The sequence below is a fragment of the Ambystoma mexicanum genome, chromosome 7p, assembly GCF_040938575.1.
Source record: "Ambystoma mexicanum isolate Mex_15411 chromosome 7p, UKY_AmexF1_1, whole genome shotgun sequence".
NCBI classification, from domain to species: Eukaryota; Metazoa; Chordata; class Amphibia; order Caudata; family Ambystomatidae; genus Ambystoma; species Ambystoma mexicanum.
Window position 1 is genome coordinate 780,786,833 of NC_090939.1, and position 21,183 is coordinate 780,808,015.

At 42.9% G+C, this 21,183-nt stretch overlaps 1 protein-coding gene across 1 annotated transcript in view; it reads right to left on the minus strand.

Moving 5' to 3' along the window:
- The window catches only part of MRPS9 (mitochondrial ribosomal protein S9), a 1,138,074-nt gene that overhangs the window by 79,291 nt on the left and 1,037,600 nt on the right, over window positions 1-21,183 (minus strand). The window contains exon 10 of the mRNA XM_069636922.1: window positions 10,929-11,098. Coding sequence (XP_069493023.1) covers window positions 10,929-11,098 — 170 coding nt within the window. The remainder of the gene's footprint in view (window positions 1-10,928; window positions 11,099-21,183) is intronic.

The following is a 21,183-nucleotide window of genomic DNA, read 5'->3' on the forward strand; positions in this document are numbered from 1 at the left end:
AAGAGAGATAGGGGTGAAGAGAGAGGGGGAAGAGAGGGGGGAAGAGAGGGGGGAAGAGAGGGGGGAAGAGAGGGGGGAAGAGAGGGGGGAAGAGAGGGGGGAAGAGAGGGGGGAGAGAGAGAGAGGGTAGAGAGAGAGAGAGAGAGAGAGAGAGAGAGAGAGAGAGAGAGAGAGAGAGAGAGAGAGAGAGAGAGAGAAAGAGAGAGAGAGAGAGAGAGAGAGAGATAGAAGGGTAGTGAGTAGGGAGGCATATGACCAGGGAAAGGAACGAAAAGGCAGTGAAAGCAAGAGAAAGAACGTGTCCGAGAATATACAGGCACCACTGAGAACATTACTGAGACCATTCTTGCGGGACTATGAGCATAGAATAACTTTAGGAAGCCCTGAAGGGAGTAAGTTGGATAAGGCCTTGGCCTTTAGGCCCTCCTAATGCAGCCTAGACAGTAGAGGCCACTGAGCTAGAGAGAGCACACTAACCTTGGGTGCTAGAGAAGTCAGGTCTAGGGTGGAAGGAGCCCATGGAAGGTGAGGCACAAGTCAGAATCACCTCTTAGTCAAGTTGTTCTTTAGTTTAGATACGTTTGACAAATCCATTTCAAGTTCGGGCCGGGATGATAGCTCAGGGGCAACGGGCTTGTCTTGGACGCAAGACGACGTGGAGCAACAAAGGTTTTATCCCCGGGTCTGCGCTTGGAAACCTCAGGGTATTAAGTGTGCTATAAATAACCTATTATATATTATAAGTGCTTTTAATACAAACCCTTGAACAACCCATCAGACTATTACAATTCACATTGTCACCTGTAAAATAGTTCATGGTCCCCTTTCCTACATACCTTTCCTTAATTCCCAACTACCAGTCCTTTTTGCAACACGCGTTAACTATTAAGGGGCACTACAAGTACATTAGACACAAGAGTGAGTAACAAATTTACTCCCACATCCCACCCCCTTCCCTCCATACCTTTGGGAGGCTACCAAAGCATCTTGACAAATAGAGGATAGCTGATAAGGGATTCAAGAAGAATGATGACGTCTCTTTAACCCTCTCCTGTTGGGGATAACCTAAGAGGTTCCCCAAAATGTCCTAGCCAAAACGGCATCTGCCGGGAGCTGGAACCTAGGGAGTAATGTCTACATAACAAGCAAGACGTGGCCCAGCTGGCAGCCTTGCAAATATCCTCAAGAGGGACATGACTCTTGAGTGCCACTGGCACTGGTTTGGCTCTGACCAGGTAGACATGAAGGCCTTTTGGAAGAGGCCTACCTCGTATCTTGTAGGCTTCAAAAATGCAAGAAAACAGCCACCAGACTACGGGGTTTGCCAGCCAAATAACATGTGAGCGTTCTAGTCCTGTAGTTGTAATCTTCTTTGAGTCATTGGCATGATTTGCGAAACAAAGTAGCAGGGAGACCTCCTGACAGAGGTGTCACCACCTTAAGAAAGATTGAGTTTGCAATACTACTGTTGCCCATAAAAACGGAATGGAGGGTACCTTACAGCTGGGAGCCTAGCACGTAGCACACTACAATACACGTAGCTGAAGTAAGCACCACCAGAAATGCCATCTTCCAAGTGACCGATCTTAAACCCGCTGAGTTATTCATAAGGGCAAGCAGAAACATACTAGGATCCCACTGGGGCCTAATCTGGCACAATGGAGAATATAGCCTAGTGAGGGCACTAAGATGTCTCTTGAAAAATGCATTCTAGGAGGGGAAAAAATGTAAGCTTCCTGAATAAAGGTATGCTTCCATGGTAGACAAATATGAAAGGAGTCTAGGCTTATTCCAGAAGAAGCAAGGACAGCACATCATCCAAGGTTGCGTGATAAAATCAGAGTACAGTGGGCAAGTAAACATACCCCGTTGACTTAGGGTTCTATGGGCATAAAGTCCTAGCCCTATCTCTCCCTTGCTTAACCTTGAACGGTGTTCTGGCCTGGTATCCTCCCTTGGGTCTCCCTTATGGTGGCTGGATTGGGACAGGGTTTTTTAGAGAATTTCCTCCACCTTTTCCTACATTCTGGAACACCTTCAACTTCCTTTTGGCTGACACCAACGCTCGCGCAATCTTCCTAAAGAGACTGCTAGCCCTCTGAAAAGACTAATTGGACCTGTGACTAAGGGTACTAGATCTCTTCTCTCCTAGCTAGGTAAGGAAGCTTTAAGGTGAGAACCTTCATTCTAACGTTTTGGTTGGTGTTTGCGAAGTTCTTTATTCAAAACCTATTCATTCTCAAACTATTAATTGCTTATCTGGTTCTATTTCTTCAATCACTTGTTTTGCCAAAACTTACAGTATATTGAAAAGTAATTCTAACTGTATTTAAAAGTGAAATGTTTGTTTTATTATCAGAGTAAATCAAGATTAAAGTGTATATATTAGTGGTGAATACTTTAGTGTATTACTTACATGTGGCTTTTCCTTGATAAAAGTTGTTTACTGCTTAAATAAATAACTATTTTTGTGCATTTTTTTTTTGTTTTTTTAAATTAAATTTTCAAGATAACAATTGATCCAACAATGATATAACAAAGGAAAGGAGCACGCACTTCAATTCATCAAATTTTCAATCTAGGTTCCCCTCCCTCAAGTCCATCCCCATACAGCAAAGCATAACAACCCATTATCAGTTAATCAATTCAATTTTAGCTAAATCATGAACCAATTCATTTATCAACAATCAACTGGAGAACAATGCAAGAGTAAGCAGAGAAGGAGAGAAAGAGGAAAAAAAAATTGGAGCTTGTGCAATTCTTAGCAATATCATTTCTGTGCAGCTGTGCAAAGTAAGCAGCTTCAAGTCTGTCAGGAATTCATAAAGTGTCTCAATAAGTTTGGCTGGAAGAACAGCTGCTCTCTGTCCGACACATAGTCCAGGAAAGGGTTCCAGATCCGTCTGAACTTCGAGAGCTTCCCCTCCAGCATGGCAGTGAGCTTTTCAAGACCCATCAATTCCCACACCTTCACCCACCAATACGCCACTTGTGGCCCCTCCACCGATTTCTAAAATCGAGCCCTTGTGATTCGTGCCGCAATAAGTAACTGTGCGATTAGAGCTGCTCTGGAGACCGTCATCGGGAAGGACCCATCCTCAGGCACGTCCCCTAGGATTAATATACGCCGATCCATAGGAAGCAGCGTGCCGGTAACCTCCTTGATCTTGGAACGGACCTCCAACCAGTAGTCTTGTATGACCGAACAATGCCACCACATGTGCCCCAGATCACCCCTTTCTCCACACCCATTGCCAGCACGTGTCCGGATAATCTAGATTCATGGCATGCAATCTAGTCGGAGGGAAGTACCAACGAAAGCAAATCTTAACAGCGTTCTCTTTTACCAATGTACCTTGAGCTCTTGTGGGCTCTATACCATATTCGCTGCCAGGATTCTTCTGGAATATCAACTCCCAGCTGCCTTTCCCATGATAACATATAGGGGAGCTTCTCGCCCTCTGCAGCATTTTCCAGAACACTATAACAAGCCGCCTGCCTATGAGAGCTCTGCCCCTCAAGAATTCTAAGTTCTATACCGAATGGCGCTCTATTGGCAGGTTTCCCTGTTAGTTAACCAGTGTCGTAGCTATATGTACCTGAACCGTTCCACCTCTGACAGCCCAAACTTCTCCTCACACTACTGAAATGTTAGCAGTTCCTGGTCCACATACAAGTCCCTAAGTCTTAATGGTCCGTTTGATTCCCACCCTTGGAATGAGCTGGGATTTAGTCCCGGCGTAAACGCCGGGTTTTGAGCCACAGGGGACAATGGACCCAGTCCCAGAGCGATCCCCCTTTGCACCCTTGCCTTGTCCCAACTTTGAAGCATAGCCAATGTCGTGGGCAAGAGTCCTCCCCGATAGCCTCGCGCCTCTTTGGGCAGGAAGGGGAAACCCTCTAACGGGAATGGGGAGGCTTCTTGCTCTATTTCTTGCCACTTAGGAGTTTCCGTGGAACTTCCCCAGGCCAACATAGGAGCCACCTGTGCCGCCCTATAGTAGCGCTGAACCGAGGGCAGACCTATACCCCCCTGTACCACCTTTCTCGAAGAGTCCTATCTCCTTCTGAAAGTCTATAAAATCCCTCTCACGAATCTGTATTGGTAAAGAGTAGAAGGCATACAGCAGCTTCTGAACAAGGGACATCTTCACCGCGCTCACTCTGTCCAGCCAGGATATTTCCTGTGAATCCCAACGACAAAGCCACTCTTTGGCCTCTCTCAATAGTGTTGGTATATTTGCTTTAAATAAACCTGCGCAGGTCGGGGTCAATTTAATCCCCAAGTAGGGAATGTTCGTGGAGGACCAGGGAATGGGAAAGGCCGCCTGTATCTCCGCCAAGTTCTCCGGAGACTCAGTTAACGCCATACCTATCGATTTATTCGCATTCACCCCAAAGCCAGAAATGTTTTCAAAACTGGACAATAAGTTCATCAAGGGCGGGATGGACTTGGGTGCATCATTTAGGAAACCTAGCAAGTCATCGGCATATAACGCTATCTTATGGCATTGTCCTGCAAATTCAAAGCCCATGATTTTCCTACTCAATCTGACATGTTGTGCCAAGGGTTCTAGTGCTAATGCAAAAACCAGAGAGGATAGGGGGCAACCCTGCCTAGTGCCCCTATATAAACAGATTGTTGGGGTCAAGTTCGCATTTACTTTGACTCTAGTGGAGGGAAACTGGTATTTCGATAGAATCAGCCCAAACTTCTCGGGCCGAACCCAAAGCTCTCTAGCACCAACCGTAAGTAACACCAAGACATACTGTCAAAAGCCTGGTGGGCATCTAACGATAACAGTGAAAATTTACCCGGTAGTCTAGGGGCCAAAGCTATCAGATCTATCGTCAGACGAATATTGTCATGCGTCGAACGGTTCCGAATAAACAAAGTTTGATCTTTCTCCACCAGCGTCGGAAGAACCTCCCCCAGGCGCCCTGCTATCACCCTGCTTAGTAGCTTCGCATCTGTATTTAGTAAAGTAATTGGTCGATAGGATGCACATTCAAGGAGATTTCTCCCAGGTTTCAGAACCAATGTAGTAGACTCTGCCATAGTCGCCGACACAGACCCCGTTGCCCAAATGTCATTAAAGCGTTTTGCTAAGGGGAGAGCTCAGCCCAGAAGGTCTTGTAGAATTTATTCGTGAACCAGTCAGGCCTAGGGGCTTTACCTGGCGGAAGAGACCGAATCACCATTTCAATCTCCTCCCTTGTAATTGGCTCCTCTAAAAGCTCACGAGTTCCTTGAGGCAGCTGTGCCAGATGTGCATCTCGTATAAACCCATCCACCATGTGTAAATCTGTTTGGTGGGGAGCAGAGTGGACCCTGAAATACTCCTACACTACATGAAGTTTATCCCTCTCTGAAATGACTCTCCTCCCCTCCCCATCCAACAGTCCCTCAATCCTATTACGACTCGCACGTTTCTTCAGCTTGGCTGCCAATAGCCGATTGGCTTTATTACCTTTAGAATAATAGTATTGTTTAGCTTTCATCATGCTATACCCTGCACGGCTCATGTGATGGGCCTCAAGGGGCCTCTGGGCTATCCTAACGTCTCATTTCAATCTCTGAGTGGGTCTACATCTATGTGCCTCCTCCCTCTTCCGGAGCTCCAGCTCCAACTGGGATTGTATTTGTTTCCCTCCCTTTTTGCGCAGAATAAGCAATCACCTGCCCCCGGAGCACAGCCTTCGACGCATCCCATACTGTAGTATATGGCAGTTCATCCATCTCATTCTCATTAAAATAATGGTTAATAGCCTCTGAAATACATGAACGGAACTGGGGATCCTCCAGGAGGAATTCGTTCAGTTGTCAGGTACGTGGTGGGCTTAGTGAGTCCTGAAAAGACGACAACGTGAGTAGTACCAAGGCGTGATCTGACAAGGCCTTGGGCAATATATCATCGTCTATTGTTTGGGCTATAAGCTTATCAGACACTAGGAACATATCCAGCCTGGAGAATCCCTTGTGCACCGCAGAGTAATATGTATACTCTCGTTCATCTGGATGACAAAATCTCCACACCTCTATAAGAGAGTGCTCCCGCAGGAGCGAGGTAAGTGCCAGATAATTCTTTTTGTCAGCACTAGTTGGGGGAAGGGACTTATCCATTAGAGGGTTAATTACAGCATTAAAATCCCCCCCCCCCAATTATTATTTCACCCTCCGCATTTTCAAACAGGAGTTTGGAGACAGATTTAAAGAACACATCCTGCTGTGCATTAGGTGCATATAAAGAGACCAGTGTCACCTTCCTCCCCTGTAACCTGGCAACGACCAAGACATACCTGCCTCCCACATCTTTCAGCGTCTTGCAAACTACAAACGAGATTCCTCTGCGAACCAGAATGGCCACCCCACCTCTCTTACTCCCTGTAGAAGCGCAACATTTTGTGGGATATCATTTGTTATTAAGCCTAAATTCATCAGATGAAAGCAAGTGAGTCTCCTGAGGAAACAGGATCGAGGAGTCTAAGGTGGCCATGCAGTGCATCAATGCTCTTCTTTTAATCGGGGAATTCAACCCCTACACATTCAGGGAGAGGCAGCTACAATTAGAGGTAATCCTATCCTTATCTCCTCCGAGCAAGCATCCCTCATCATCCCCCATTCAAAATGGCTAAGAGTAGATGTCCCTTCTTCATCCCCCTCCCCAGACTCCCATCCCCATTGGGCCCAGGAGAACTTAGCATATAAAGAAACCGATTCCTCCCAATCACCCGCTCCAACACTTGCATTGCACCCTGTCGTCTATCAGGCATACTTCAAAAGGTCTCATGACACCTCAAGCCCAGTAGACCAGTGCGAACCCCGCCACCACCTTCGAAAACCAGGCTCCTTAAAAGACATACAAATGCAAAAGAGAAAAAGACCAAAACATAAACAAGAGAAATGACTAAAATATAAACCACCAAATGCTTGCCAAACTTGTAATGTAACTGCTTTAAACAGTAACCCTTCCAGGGCAACAATGAAGGGCATAATCCATGTAACGGGCACCCAACTTCAAGCTCCCAGAAGCATCCCCGCATATCCCCATTTGTGATGATCGCACACACATTGAGCGCACATACAAATCCCCTCAGGCCTTGTTGCGACTGTACATGTTCTGCAGCGCCTGAGGCAGGGTCCAAGGCAGGCAAACATCCTACCAGTTTCCTTACGCTGCTGCCCTATTTAATCATTTCAAGGATAACTCCCTGTCCCATTTCTTCAAACACCATATAGCCCTATCCAGAGCAGGGCGAATATAAGTCAGTTTTATCTCAATTCATTAGGGTGACTGCCCAGCATGGGGAGCCCACCGACCGCATCCATCCGCTTCTTATCAGATACCTTACTGACATCCTTCACATATTAGGGCAGATTCTTGCAAGAGCCCTAGTCTGTCATCACTCGACTGACTGTACTACCACTGTCCATCCAAGCTCTCTGCCCCGGCGCGTGAATACTTCATGGTAATTTGGACCACCAACTCCGGGGGAGGGGGTGGGGGAGGCCCTCCGTTCCGCGTCCTCCAGTATCTTGCATGCTTTAATTAGAGCCACCCCTCTAGGCCTTCGCCTCTTGTCCTTCGGCGTGGGGCTACAACCAGCTCCCCTCCATTTCAGCACCTGTGCCGCCGGACTCCCCCGCAATCCCCCGCAGCCATTCATCCGCCTCCTTCTCGGAACCTATGATGCAGGGGCGGTTTGGGTATTCGAACAGTAGCCTGCACGGGTAACCCCATCTGTAGCGGATCTTTTTCGCCTGCAGCCAGGTGGTGGCTTTCTGGAGGCGCCTGCGATTTGCCAAGGTGTATGGCGAGAGGTCCTGGAATAATGTTATGGCAGAGCCGCAAAATTCCACCTTTTCCTCCTTTCTAGCTGCCGCCATTATCGCTTCTTTTTGCTGAAAAAAGTGGACCCTAGACAGAACATCCGGGAGAAGATTACTTTTTGCTGGATGGAGGAATACACCCGATGGGTCCTGTGTCTCACATTTTTAACAATGTTTTAAAGAGTTCACGCACATACTCAGCAAGTTCCTGGTCCTGAACCTGTCTTGGCACACCGCAAATCCTGATATTATTCCTCCTTGAGTGGTTTTCCAGATCCGCTTGTTTGGCCACCATTTCCTCCAACCTGTCTTCCACATTCTGAACTCTTTTGGTGAGGTCCTCATTTTCCCGCTCGCGCTCACATACCAGGTTCTCCAGTTCATCAACCCTAGTCTCGAGGCCTGTCAAATTGGAACTTATCTCTGCGATAGACCGTGCCAAAGAGTCTTTTGAGGACTGAATCTCCAATGTTATTGCCTGTGTGATGTCCTGCTTAAGCAATTTTAACATTCCCTCCAGGTCATGCCTAGATATGGCCGGGTAAAGGGTTAGATCAGACCCCTGTGAAGCATGGACTTCCGCCACAACAGACTCCATCCTCTGCGGTACAAATCTCGCTGGAGTCAGGTAAAAAGTAATCCTATTCCCTTTGTGCTTGTTTCCTGTCTTGGGCATTGCCTAAGGGAAATTGCTCACATTAATGGGGCACCCGTAGGGGCACCCGTAGGGGCACCCTTAAGAGCTACGCCTGTAAATCGTGATGCTTCAGAGGGGTGTTGCTCCTATAATCAGGCGTCCTCCAACATTAAGAAGCAGAGGGCTTCCAACAGCATGCCCCTCACCGCCTCTAGACGCCCCTCCACTCCACATACGGGCAGCTTGAGGAAGGCAGAACACTCCAGGGTAGCCCACACCCCAATTGGTAGGCTCACGAATCACCCCGAAGCTCGCCCTCTCCACCTCCACCTCCGCTCCTCCCGACAGGCTCCTCCGGGCCGCCTTCTCTCTGTCTGTGTGACACACCTTCCCACATCGAGACAGCTCGCAACTGGATGGGCAGGCTCGTGGACCGCTATAGGGCTCGCCGGCTCCACTTCTGTTCCTCCCCTGGCAGGCTCCGCCAGCCGCCTGCCAGCCGTCCGCGTGGCCTGCCTCTCGGTCTCAAGCCACCCGCACCTCATTCTGCAGGTTCAGGGACCGCTATGGGGCTCGCCGTCTCCACCTCCGCTCCTCCCGACAGGCCTCTCTGGGCCGCCCGCTCACCTTCTGTGTGTCGCCGCAGACGAGACCGCGAAGTGCCGGAGTGGAGTCCCCTCGCCAGCCAGTCTGTTTTACGCCAGCAAACAATGTCGCTCCTCCAGCTCAGCTCCACCAAGTTCCATAGCCGCCTCCCGGACCTGCAGCGAAGCCTGGGAACAACATCATCGGCGTGCCCGCCATCTTGCGCGCCTCAGGCTCCCCCACGCAGGGCTCCAGAACATCAGGAAAGGCAGCTACCAGACAGCCAGGAACTCACCACCAGAGCCCCGCAGTTCTCCGAGGCGCTCCCCGCAGCTGTCATGTAAAAATTCAGGGAATTTGGGGCATATATTAACTTATAACTAGGTGCCCGTCCCGGAGCTTACAGCAGGCACGTCCACATGGCGTCCTGCCTTGCCACCCCCCCTATTTTTGTGCATTCTACATAACTTGAACTATTAAGAGTGTTCTATGCGTGCTTAACTGAACCCTCCGCCACTCTTACACCCTCCTAAATCTAAACCTTGCTGTTCAGTCACACTACCCAAATAGAGTTTGGCTAGACAGTGTTTGTCCCGGATCTTCAGAAAAGGGTGGCCTCTCAGAATCTGTCCCTCTGGGCTGATTCTGAAAATCCATTTTAACATTCTCTATGGGTAGATTAAGGGGTTGAAATGTTTGGCTCTCCAGATGCTTTGAACTACAACTCCCAACATGCCAATTCAGAACAGTCAATGATGATGGATCATAGGAATCAATGTACAAAGTATCTGGACAGACCAGTTGCAAACCCCAGAGCTAGATGGACTGTGTCCTGCCTTCTGTAAGCTATCAAGATCTAAAAAGCGCACCCCCTAAAACACCTTCACACATAAGCGGTAAGAGCTAAAGCAGGATTTGTGGCCTCAAACAGATGTGTCCCAACAAATATTATTGGTATGGTGGCTTCTTAGCCTTAAATAGCAGTTAATTTGCAAACATTACAGCACTGATGTCACCTCAAGAGTGGATGCAAAATGTGTGCCGGCAGCCTTTCGAAACCACTTTGTTAGAAGGGGAAATCAGGTACAAAGCCCTTTTAGATTAGGATACTTTGAAATCTCTCACAAACATTGAAGGATACAGGATGTAGGAGTGAGGATAAGTTCATCCCCATAGTGACTACTGTACTCCTAGTCCATAATCACCTTTCCTCCCCAAGTCCATTCTTTCCAATGCTGCTAAAGCATGGCCATCTGTTCGGCACAGCCTGAGCAGATGGAAAAGGACATGGGGTAGGGGAAGCTGAAAGGATATCCTACACGTATTTATGAGGGGCCTATGGGCTAGGATTCATATTCAATATGGTGGGTAAGTAGTCCAACGTTCTCCTCTAGAACAGACAAGCCACCACCCAAATTGTGATTTATCTAACCCGAATACTTTAATTTCTCCAATAGTGGCCTTAAGAAAATGCCTTTCTCGCTGAAATGAGGACTATGCCTTTGAAAAGAAATGACCAAATACACTAAGTGCATGCCAAGATTCCTTCCCATGCTCATAGTAACAGATCTACCAGATTCTCACTTGAATGTACGCTCACAGGAAAACACCTACATGTCCACCACCCCTCATTTTCACATTCTCATTTTTAGACTAGTATATTTGTGCTTCTCTGAATAATGTGTAATTCTTATAACAATTCAGTGGTAATAATGTCAACAACTTAGGTTTAGAATGAAAGTCTGAATTCAAAGGTATAACATGAACATAGCACCATACAGTCGGTCTTTAAATTTACAAAGCTATCTAAACTTCCCATTCTTACTATCATTTTCTATATTATACATTCAGATTGTCTACCTGACATTCTCTTACCTTGCCTCATGCATTCCATCTCCTTTTCTGAAATGAAGCTAAGCAAGGCTCTCGAGGAAGCCAAACGGATGGCACTAGCTTGCGATGACCTCCCGCCTCCTGTGACTGAACATTCCATGTCATATTTCCCAAGTCTTTCAAGGAACTGGAACGGAAACATCAACTGCTCTCTGCCAAGAAAAAATATATAGACCATAAAATGTAAGAATGATCTACTTCCCAATGTAACATACTATTGCAGTGAACTGGAGCAGTCATGATCATGATTGAATAATTTACCATTTTAGAGTTATACTTCTCCATTGACAAGCAGGAACACCTTATTTGTATAAAGTGTTCAGAGGTGGGACTTGGGACTCTCATCAGGCAGGGCTACTTAGTAATATAAAATCGCAGGAAGACAAAGAAATGCACAAGAGGAACGCAAAAGGGTAAATACACATAGTTGGTCAAACAGGTACCTACAGCAGATTCACGTTGTTGGTTGGCACAGTAGGTCAGGCAAGGGGAGGTAGAATAGAGGATCAATTTGGAAACATTTAGGATGTACATAGAGTGCTTTTTTGAACATGGCTAGAGGCTTATGTCTGATCGTGGGTGTTTCAGTAAACTAGTCCTTTTACAAAAGATTCAGATTACGCAGCTGCTGTTATTTTGGCGCCGGATGCTGCCAACATTTTTGGTCCAGGGTAACAGTGATTATTCACTCTGTGATGGGTTCTTTGGTTTATGCGCAGCATTTTGAGTGCAATTGTACACTAAAGCAAATAGATATAGAGGATGGGTGGCATGAACCCTGTTCATAGCTACTGAACAATTTTTAAAAACTTGTTGCTGCTCGATTTTTCTTTCGGAGGCAATTAGGAAGAGGGTGTTGTAAATCTAACCAGAGCAAGAATTAGACCATAAATTGCCCCAATCAAAGACGTGAGGTGGAGCCACACTGATGCTCTAAGCAGTATCGTTCATGCATCTACAACTGAGCAGACCAGTCGTGTTAGAATGAAGGCAAAGTAGACACTTATTTGGACAATAATATAATAAATGTAAGCTCGCAATATCTGTATACAAACTTGTAAATATTGTTCTTATTACAATTTCATTGTGAAATCACAACTCATCTGTATAAGAAAATGGAATCACTACTACACTTTACTAGCATGCTACATTTTAATTGCATAGTCATAACACTACTTTCTGAGCTAGCAAAGAGCAGAATTCCAGCTTCCACTAAAGAAATTAACTAAATGTTGGCCACGATTTTCGGATTACGTTCTTCTGATTGGTCTGTGATAATTCATTGCCATGTGTTGATTGGGAGACATTTCTGGTAGTAATGGCCATACCCGGTGTAACATACGCTGTTCAAGCAGATATTAAGGGTCAATATTTGTCCCCCTTCTAAAATATCAGAATTACCATTGATCGCTTGCAGGAAGGGGGAAGTATATCCCTGTGATTTATTAATGGACATTGAAAAGTCTAAACATATGTGTAACTGCCTTATTTTGAATTTGAAAGGCATATTTGTATGAGATGGAATGAGAGGTATGCATGGTATAAGAACAGTATCTAAGTTTCCACCAACTACACGGTCCTCGCTCTTTAGAGACTGCAAGGTTGAGCCAGTAATTAACTGTTCACTGACACTGGAACTGCCGTTACCTGGGTGAAGAGAAGCGGAGGTGTAAAGAAGTAACTTGAAATTATTCTGAAGGTTTGCAATAGTGGAAGGTGACCGCATAGAACCGTGCTCATTTGGTTTGTCAAAATGATAGCTCTTTGCCATTTGGACAGCAGAGCCATTTGGACACAAGAGAGTAAGTGTAACTAGCTCTATTTTTTCATAATAAATGGTGTTAGTCGGAAAAAAACTTTGCTTTCAGAGTCTGACAATGAAGGCAGAAAAAAACAATCTGAAGGACCTTGACGTAGGAAGAGCACTTTTTGCTCAGTTTATAACTTTGCCCCTCCTGGACGAATCCTCACCAAACTTTGCAAAAAAAGTATATGGCCCACTCTGAATTTGCAAATTTTAGTGAGGTTTAGTTCAGGGGGGCAAAGTTATAGGGGGTCCAAAATTTATTTTTTTCCATAGACATAATGGGAAAAAAGTTTGTGGACGTTTTACAGTTCAAACCGTTGGACGGATTTCCACCAAATTTGCGGCAGGAGCGGCGGCTTAGTCCCGAAAGCATGCTTTTGTTAAATTGGTGTAAAACCGTCCAGTATTTTATTTTTTAAATGGCCGAAACGTAAGGCAAAAAAATGTGTGATATCTATATCCGCTCTGCGGACACACTTCCTTGTTCGCTCCGCGGACAGGACACGATTGGATAATCTGCTTAAGTCATGTCTGCGGACATGCAATGTGTTCGCCGATTGGCTGGGGGGCGGTGTGAGGCGCATCACATTGTTTCGATGCGTCCGCCATCTTGGATCCGCCAACAGCATGGCGGCGAACAGAGGCAAAATGCAATTTTGGGGAGTGTGTTGGTGTGCAGGAGTGATTGGGGAGGCCTGAGGAGTAAGAGATGGGTCAAATACTGTATTTGTTTAGGTGGCATGTGCCCTTGATGTGTTCGCCATGCCCGTGGTCGTAGCGGATGTCCGTGGACATAATGAATGCACTAGCTAATTTACTTTAGTTTGATGTGGGTTTTGAGTTCTTAGTACAGCATTGATTATTATTAATATGATCTATAAGCAGCCTATCTACCACAGTCAAAATGTTTGGTAGTATAGGTGTGTTATGCTGCGGTGGTTGTGGCCAGGGCCTGGAGTCTTGGATGCATGGCCGAAGGCCGTAGGCCATGCACCCAAGACTCTAGGCCCTGGCCACAACCACCGCAGCACAACACACCCATAGAATCAAACACCCATCAAATATGCACAACTCAAAAGTTTGTGTACTGTTTCATTTGAAGAGTTTGTATGTGAAGTTTTGGCTAGGTTATGCAGTTAAGATTGTAGAGTTTGTAACAAGGAGTGTGGTGTTTTTATTTATTGGATACTTACCGGTTGAGTTTTTTGTGGTTGTATGCAGTTTTTTCATGACATGGGTAACTGGACCAGACATACTTTTTCGATCTCTGTGATCAAAGAAAAGATCATATGTTAGAGCAGGTAGTTCATAATAAGTTATTGCATTGCATAATAGACATTTGTTATTTTTACACCCTCATATTTAGTACTTTACAAGTACTGTAGTTCATACCAGTGTACTGCGCAATTTGCTCAGTTTCTGTGTTTGTTTTCTAAATCATCGGGTCTGTGGGGAAAAAATCCTGGATTAAAAAGAAAAACCTATGTTGTGGTACAATATATTTCTTTCATTGTTTTACTGTTTATTTCTTGTTTCTTGCTAATCTCTATCTGTTGGCTTGTTTCAGATTTTTGGGGCAATTAGATACCTGTTGGTGTAATCCAACTGTTATATTTACTTTTATGCTATTCATCTATCTGTTGGCTTGTTTCCGATTTTTGGGGCAATTTGATACCTGTTGGTGTATTCTAATTGTTATATTTACTTTTATGCTATTCATCTATCTGTTGGGTTGTGGCAGATTTTTTGGGTAGGTACCTGTTGGTGTATTCTAACTGTATATTTCTTGTTTGATTTTAGTGGTATTCATTTATCCATTTCCTTGTTGCAGAATCTTGGGGCAGTTAGATATATGTTGGTGTACTCTGTACATAGTTTTGAAGTTGAAGTTTTGCTTATGTTCATACACAAATTACATATTAAATTTTGGTTTTAAGAATATTAAGTAAGCGTTTACAAGATTTGCTGGTAATCTCTGCTTTAGAGTAATGGTACTATCATTACATTCAAACCACCCAAAATATTTTTTATATATGCAGTGTAGTGACCTGCATTGGTTGTGGCTCCTGCGTGGTAGATTATACCTATTGTTGTGAAGGATTTCTTACCAAGTGATACTTGACCAGGTGTGTGAATCCAGTCAGCTTACAGTTGTTTTTGGTACCATCTGCATTGGAACGTAAAAGCATTACTATTATGTATTTACTACGTGTCTGTAATTGTAAGGTGGAGCGATTATCTGAATTGCAGGTAGTACATAATCCGCCATGGTTTGCATTTTGTACAAGTTGCTGAAATGGAATTGATTCACAGTTAGGTATGGCTACATACACAAAGCATTCATTAGGGACTTCTTCCTGTGCCACTTGGTTGCAGAGAGTGCATGTATGTTTCCATATGTATGAAATCTGAAAGATTTGATTCATACGTATGTTTTTGTTTTCCAGTACTTGTAGTTACTACATTAGAAATTCTTGTGGATCTTCTTGTGAGTTTATAGTGAATTTGACCATTCCAGCACAGTAGTCCAATTCTTGTCTTATTCCATGAACACTAAGTGTTGTCAGGATTGTTGGTTGCATTTTTATGAAGGACTAACATCTGCAAACACAATTGGTCTGTACTCTAAGTAAATGTTCTCAATAATTGGTGGCAATTGGAATAGAATATTTATTGCTACATTTGCATAGCAATTTACAGCAGTTACAATTGAAAATTTGAATGGACCTGATAGTTCTGTGTCCAAGTAATTTGTTTGGAGTGTGTGTTGCTTCTTTGAAGAAGTAGTTGAGTCACTCTGACCACTAGATTCTTGTTTGATTGTGGTACTTGATGAAGTATTAGTTTCTTTTTTTTTCTTTGGAGGAATTGTAGTGATATCCTACATCGTTTCAGTTTGAAGTAGTTTTCTTTTACAATGTTTTGCTTGTTGTGGAACGGGATAGGTTTTCAGATGGGGTGTGTGGAGTGAATGCAGCCTATTGTATTGTAGAATGCAAGGAATATCAGCATTTACTTGCATCAAAGTTGATTAGAACTAGCCCGTCAAGAGTACGTAAGCGTGAAAGTGCTACGTAGCTCATGCCTTCTTTAAAGATTGTGCTACCAATACCTATTAATGCTTTATCTAGGGTAAGAGCTTGTGATTTGTGAATGGTCACTGCATATGCTAGAGTTAGTGAAAATTGTTCTCTGCATACATACATGTCTTTGAAAAGAAGGAAGTGGGCTGTTGAGCATCCTATCCTATTAACTTCTGATAGTTTGTCAAAGAGAATATTGACAAATTGAATGTTGTTGTCACGTGGGTATGTTTGAAAGCCAACAACAGTACCAAGTGCTCCATTAACTAGTCCTTGCTCCACGTCAAGGTTACGTTTAAGCATTACTCTACAGTTTAAAGATAATTTTAATATTTTCTCCAAACCAGCTGTGTTGGAGATAGAGTTTTCTAAGGTATTTAGTCTTGTTGTGGCTTGTTGACACTAGTTTATCTGTGGAGCAAATTTCAATTATTGGTTGCATTTCTTTATTCAACATTGTTTAATTGAATTTGGAACAGTTTGAAAGAGTTGGCATCAAGGACATACAATTGACATTTTTGTGTGGGCCATAGAGTGTATGGGATGTGCCTGGTTTTTACTATTGATTGTGCTTCTTGAGATAGTACACAACTCTAATACTTTTTAAAATGTTGGCGTATGTGAGGTCTGCAGATTGGCGCATGTTTTCAGTTAATTGTCTGTATTGGAAATGTTGCCAAAGGTTGACATTTCCTATGCTGCCAAGAGTTTTACGGCACAGCTTGTGCCCTAAGGTTTTAAAAATAGGTTCAGCTTTCACTGGTGTCAATTGAAGATCTCTGAAAACAATAATGTGTTTTCCTCCAAAGAGCTGGCCGTAGTCTGGTTTGAGGACCTCTTGTAATCAGAGGTGAATCAAAGCCAACATTAGGTTGGAGACCATGCTCACCTCATCTATTAGCAGCATTTTCAATTGTTTGAAAACTCTGCGTAGTTCCACTGCAGCTTCTGTGGTAAGTTTGTAATAGTTAATTTATTTTGGTGTTCTACTGGAAGGAGTAGTAATCGGTGTAAAGTAACACTGCCTATGTTGTAGGCAGCTAAACCCCTGGAGGCAGTTACAACAGCTGACAGTTTGTTGTTTGTCAATTGTTGAAGGAACTTACTGATGATTTTGATTAAGAATGTTTTGCCTGAACCAGCTTCACCACTCGCGTATAGAAGTATAGGTTTGAAGTCTTGGCAGGTAGTTTTTATTTTCATTTTCCACACCATGTTCAATTTGTTTTGTTATTTCTTGGAAAATTCTAGGCTGCTCATTGTTCAGTTGTGATTTCAGTACAGCAGGTCTTCTGTAGCTTGTTGATACTGACACATGGTGTTTTCTACTTCTGTCATGGCTAATTCTGCCTTATTTGCTATAAGTGGCTGTCCAAGTGGTTCTTGGCTTCCTGTTACAGAAGGGTGACTACTGTTGGGAGTGTCCACTTGTAGTTGGGCCTGGAGTAGTTCTTCATGTTGCTGTTCATTGTGCAACATTGTTTGGTACAGTGTAAAGTTTACGTCTGTTATAATGCTTTCATTTGCTTTGAAAGCGTCTTCATAGGAGTCATATGTACCAGTAACTCTTCTTCTTTTCTCCATGGTTTAAAAAGTTGTAGCAGGAACATGTAATACAGTCCTTTATGTTGAGGAGTTTTTAATGACAATTTGATATGATTAATTAAGCTGCATTTGGTAAGTTTCACTAAGCTGCCTTCACAATTTACCACTCTGTATCTACCTTTCTTTTCATCTGGTTTAACATTATTTTTGTATGTGAAGTTTTGGGCTAAGTGGTAGAGACACATGGTTTCCAAAGTTGTACTCCTGTTTGGGTAGTATGTGTCTAGTAAATTGTTTTTCAAAATATCTTGGCTGTTGGGATCAGTTTTGGCTATTGGGGTTGTTGGGATCAGTTTTGGCTATTGTGTCTATGTCCTCATATGATTTAAGAACTCTTTTTCTAGATTTAGCAGGACCAAGACTTAGCCATACTATATTGTCAGATTTTCCATACAAGGCAGTACCGGTGAAACAGTCTGCAGCTTCATAGCAGCCACATTCTCTATGAGAGAGCATTTTTATGCCTAAACTGTACAATTTCTGTGATAGTGTTTTGTCAGATGATATGTCATCCCAGAGGTCCTGAAGCTCTGTTTTCTCTGCTTTGGTTAAGTAGGCTGTGACATATTGTGCAACTGCAGTGGAATTGTCTGCAATGTTCTGCACATCTATGTTTGCATTCCATAAGAGGGCAATGATTGCATTGTAATCATTGATGTATTTTGATTCTTCTGTTCTTTTTATGTAATATGTGTTCTTAGGTGATTTACCTTTGACACTATATATGACTGAAGACATGAAGTTGTTTACTTGACCTGTTGCTGAAACTCGTCTAGGGAAACCAAGGCGGCATTTGGTGTAGTATTTCACTTTTTTTAAATATTTGCGACGGCAATATTTCCCACATTTGTGTCTTTGAAATTGTAAAATGTGTGCATGAAGGTCACTAAGTGTTTGTGAAGGGATTTCACAACTGACATTTTTGGATGAACTGCAAAACAATGGCATCACTGTCCTGACCAAATTTAGGAGCATCTTTAATCCATAATAGCATGTGGATGTGTGGTGCTCCTCTGGCTTGGTATTCATTTCTCCAATAGAAGTGTTGAACTTCTGTGGGGAGGAACAGTCTTATTACAAATAAAGTGTAGCATAGCAAAGACGCGATGATGGAAATATCTTGATACATTTACAGGATCTAGAGAGCAGAGTTTTCATATCTATGTTGGTTTTATTTTTGTTTGCTATGCGTAGGAAATCGTGGAAATCTTCCCATGCATATTCTGCACAACTTAATGTTACAAACCAAGTGGGTGGGCCAAGGTTTCTTATCATGCAGTGTGCATCTCTGTGACGTAGGAACCAGTATTCGTTTGTACCATGCATGTTTGCTAAAAGATTTGTAATACTTGACTGTAAAACCTCATCTTTTTCTTGCACTTTTAGTAATAATAGCATAGCTGACATATTTCGAAAAATGGGTACCTGATTTTAATGTGTGTGCAACTTTGTAGCATAGAGTTGCTAGTTCACTTTCAAAAGAGAAGGTGGAATATGTATTCCACGTTTTGTCTGAATCTGGGGTCGTCAGAATACATTCTTAGAGAGCGATATTCTGATGCTGTTATCTGTGTGGGTCCATCATCGTACCTTCCTCCCTTTCCGGTAGGAAAGAGTAGCGGAAAGGCCGTGCTTCTATACAATTTTCCCATATGCTGATTGGAGATCCTTTGGCTTGTCGCATTTGGTACGTTTCAAGTCATTATCTATAGCGTCTTTAGAGTGTAAAGGATGAATTGTATAATGGTCTAAAATATTGGATTCTGTAGTAGGATTTAGAAGTTCAAATTGACCAGTTTCTGGTGACTCTCGGGTTTTCTTCAATATTAATTTCTTTGTATTATTCATTGTTGTTATTTAGATATTGCAGGGCTAGTCTAACTTTATGTAAGTCCACGAGTTGTTTCCAAATTATTTTGTCTTTTGTAGGTATGCCATTTACTAAGACAATTAAAGATTGATCTATTGGACGTTGCACTCCTAGAGTGTATACATTTTCTGTGAGATCTAATGGTAAATAAACTACTTTGCCACAAATGCCTTTGACTAATTCAGAGGGAGGTAATTTTGCTTTTTTTGGTTCGTGGTGTATTATTGCTTGAAATGGGTGCACTGTTTGAATTATGATGCCCTCATATAAATTTAGTTGTTGCAGGGTTTTTGGTGTGGGAATAATTCCAAGTTATTTGTGATAGCACGTGAAGGCGTTTGGTTGTTGTCAAGTTTTGCAGTGCAGTAACTGCAAAGTACTAAGGGGTCAGTAATGTCGTATTTGTTTTCTGCTATAAGGTAGAGAGCTAATTGGAACCATTTCATATCTTCATTGTCTTCTATTGTGTACGTTATGTCTATAGTTTTTGTGGTACTTTTATAAGAAGTCCTGCGGCAACACACGCAGACATGGTTTGGTATTTCAGCTGAGGTACTTTTAAACTTTAGTATTTCTTTTTTGTATGTGTTTAATAGAACGTTGCTATTTGTACAGTAGTTGCTAGTTTGTTTTAAATCTATTTCATTTTATAAGTGGCTTTCAATTCCAAAATATTTTCTCTGGATATGGTCTATTTCTTCGAGTACTTGTTTGGCTATACCATGTAGAGGAGTGTTATTTAAGTTGGCTAGTGCTAAAGCAGGACTTTTAGCATAGTAGAGTTTTTGGACTAGATTTCTTATAGTTGAATGATGTGTTGATATCAGATATGATGGAAGGTGCTTTTGCAAATAGGTCCTGAAATGCAGGCTAATGAATGTCCTTGTAGTCCTGTGTATTTGCGCACTGGACAGGCATCCATATTTTGTAGTAGTTTCATTTTGAATTTGTCTTTGCTCTTTACATACTGATTGAGGAGCTGGCGTAAAGATTTGAAAGATTTTTTGGCAATTTTACACATTTCTGTGCACGGCCCTTTGTAGACTGGACGTTTTGGTTCAGTAGATTGGGGATGTGATCCTGAGTTTTCTGGGGATATTTTGGTGAGCAGAGTTTCTTGTTCCATAATGGTGTTGTTAAGTTTTTCATACCCCCGTCCACTGCTATGTATGGCAATTGGATTTGTGTGCTTTTGTTTATATGCTTCTTCATTAAAATAGGATTATGTGGTCGTGGTGTGACTCCATTCACCTCAACAGATGTTTAAGAAGCTATTTTTGTAGTTTAGTAGTTAGTTTTGTTAGTGGTTTCATCCTGTTTAAAACTAAAATAAATAACTTCCTTTTGAGAAGGATTGCACTATCTACGAGAGATTCTAGGATTAATTTTCTACAGTAGGTTTTAGATTTGTCTATCATTTCCCTCCTGTTTTTAAAAAGTTCTGTTTTCCTGTGGTGGAACATTTTTTCTAAAAAAATGTTTTGGTATGCTTACTTGCCACTACATCAAGATTTATAGGTCCAGTGTTAGCAGTAGTTGAAGTCTTGTTAATCACTTTCTGTTTGGTTTTACATTTTGATAGAGGAGGGAAAGTTTCTATACGAGAAGCTTGTTTTGTTTCGCTTAATATTAGCTGTTTTGTTTGAACTTTTTGTACAAAATCTGGTAGAGGTGGATGCTTATTTTGGACACTTATTTTGATATGCTCTACCTCTACGTTGCTTTCTATGGAGTTGCTTTTTGGTAGGCATTCTTTGGGGTCTGTTGGAGAAAAAAAAGAAAGCATGGGTTGGGCTGTTGTGCAGTGTGTGCGTGGTTTGTGCATGAGTGTCTGAGTATGATGGTAAGTATGATTGTGGAGGTGTGCGATTG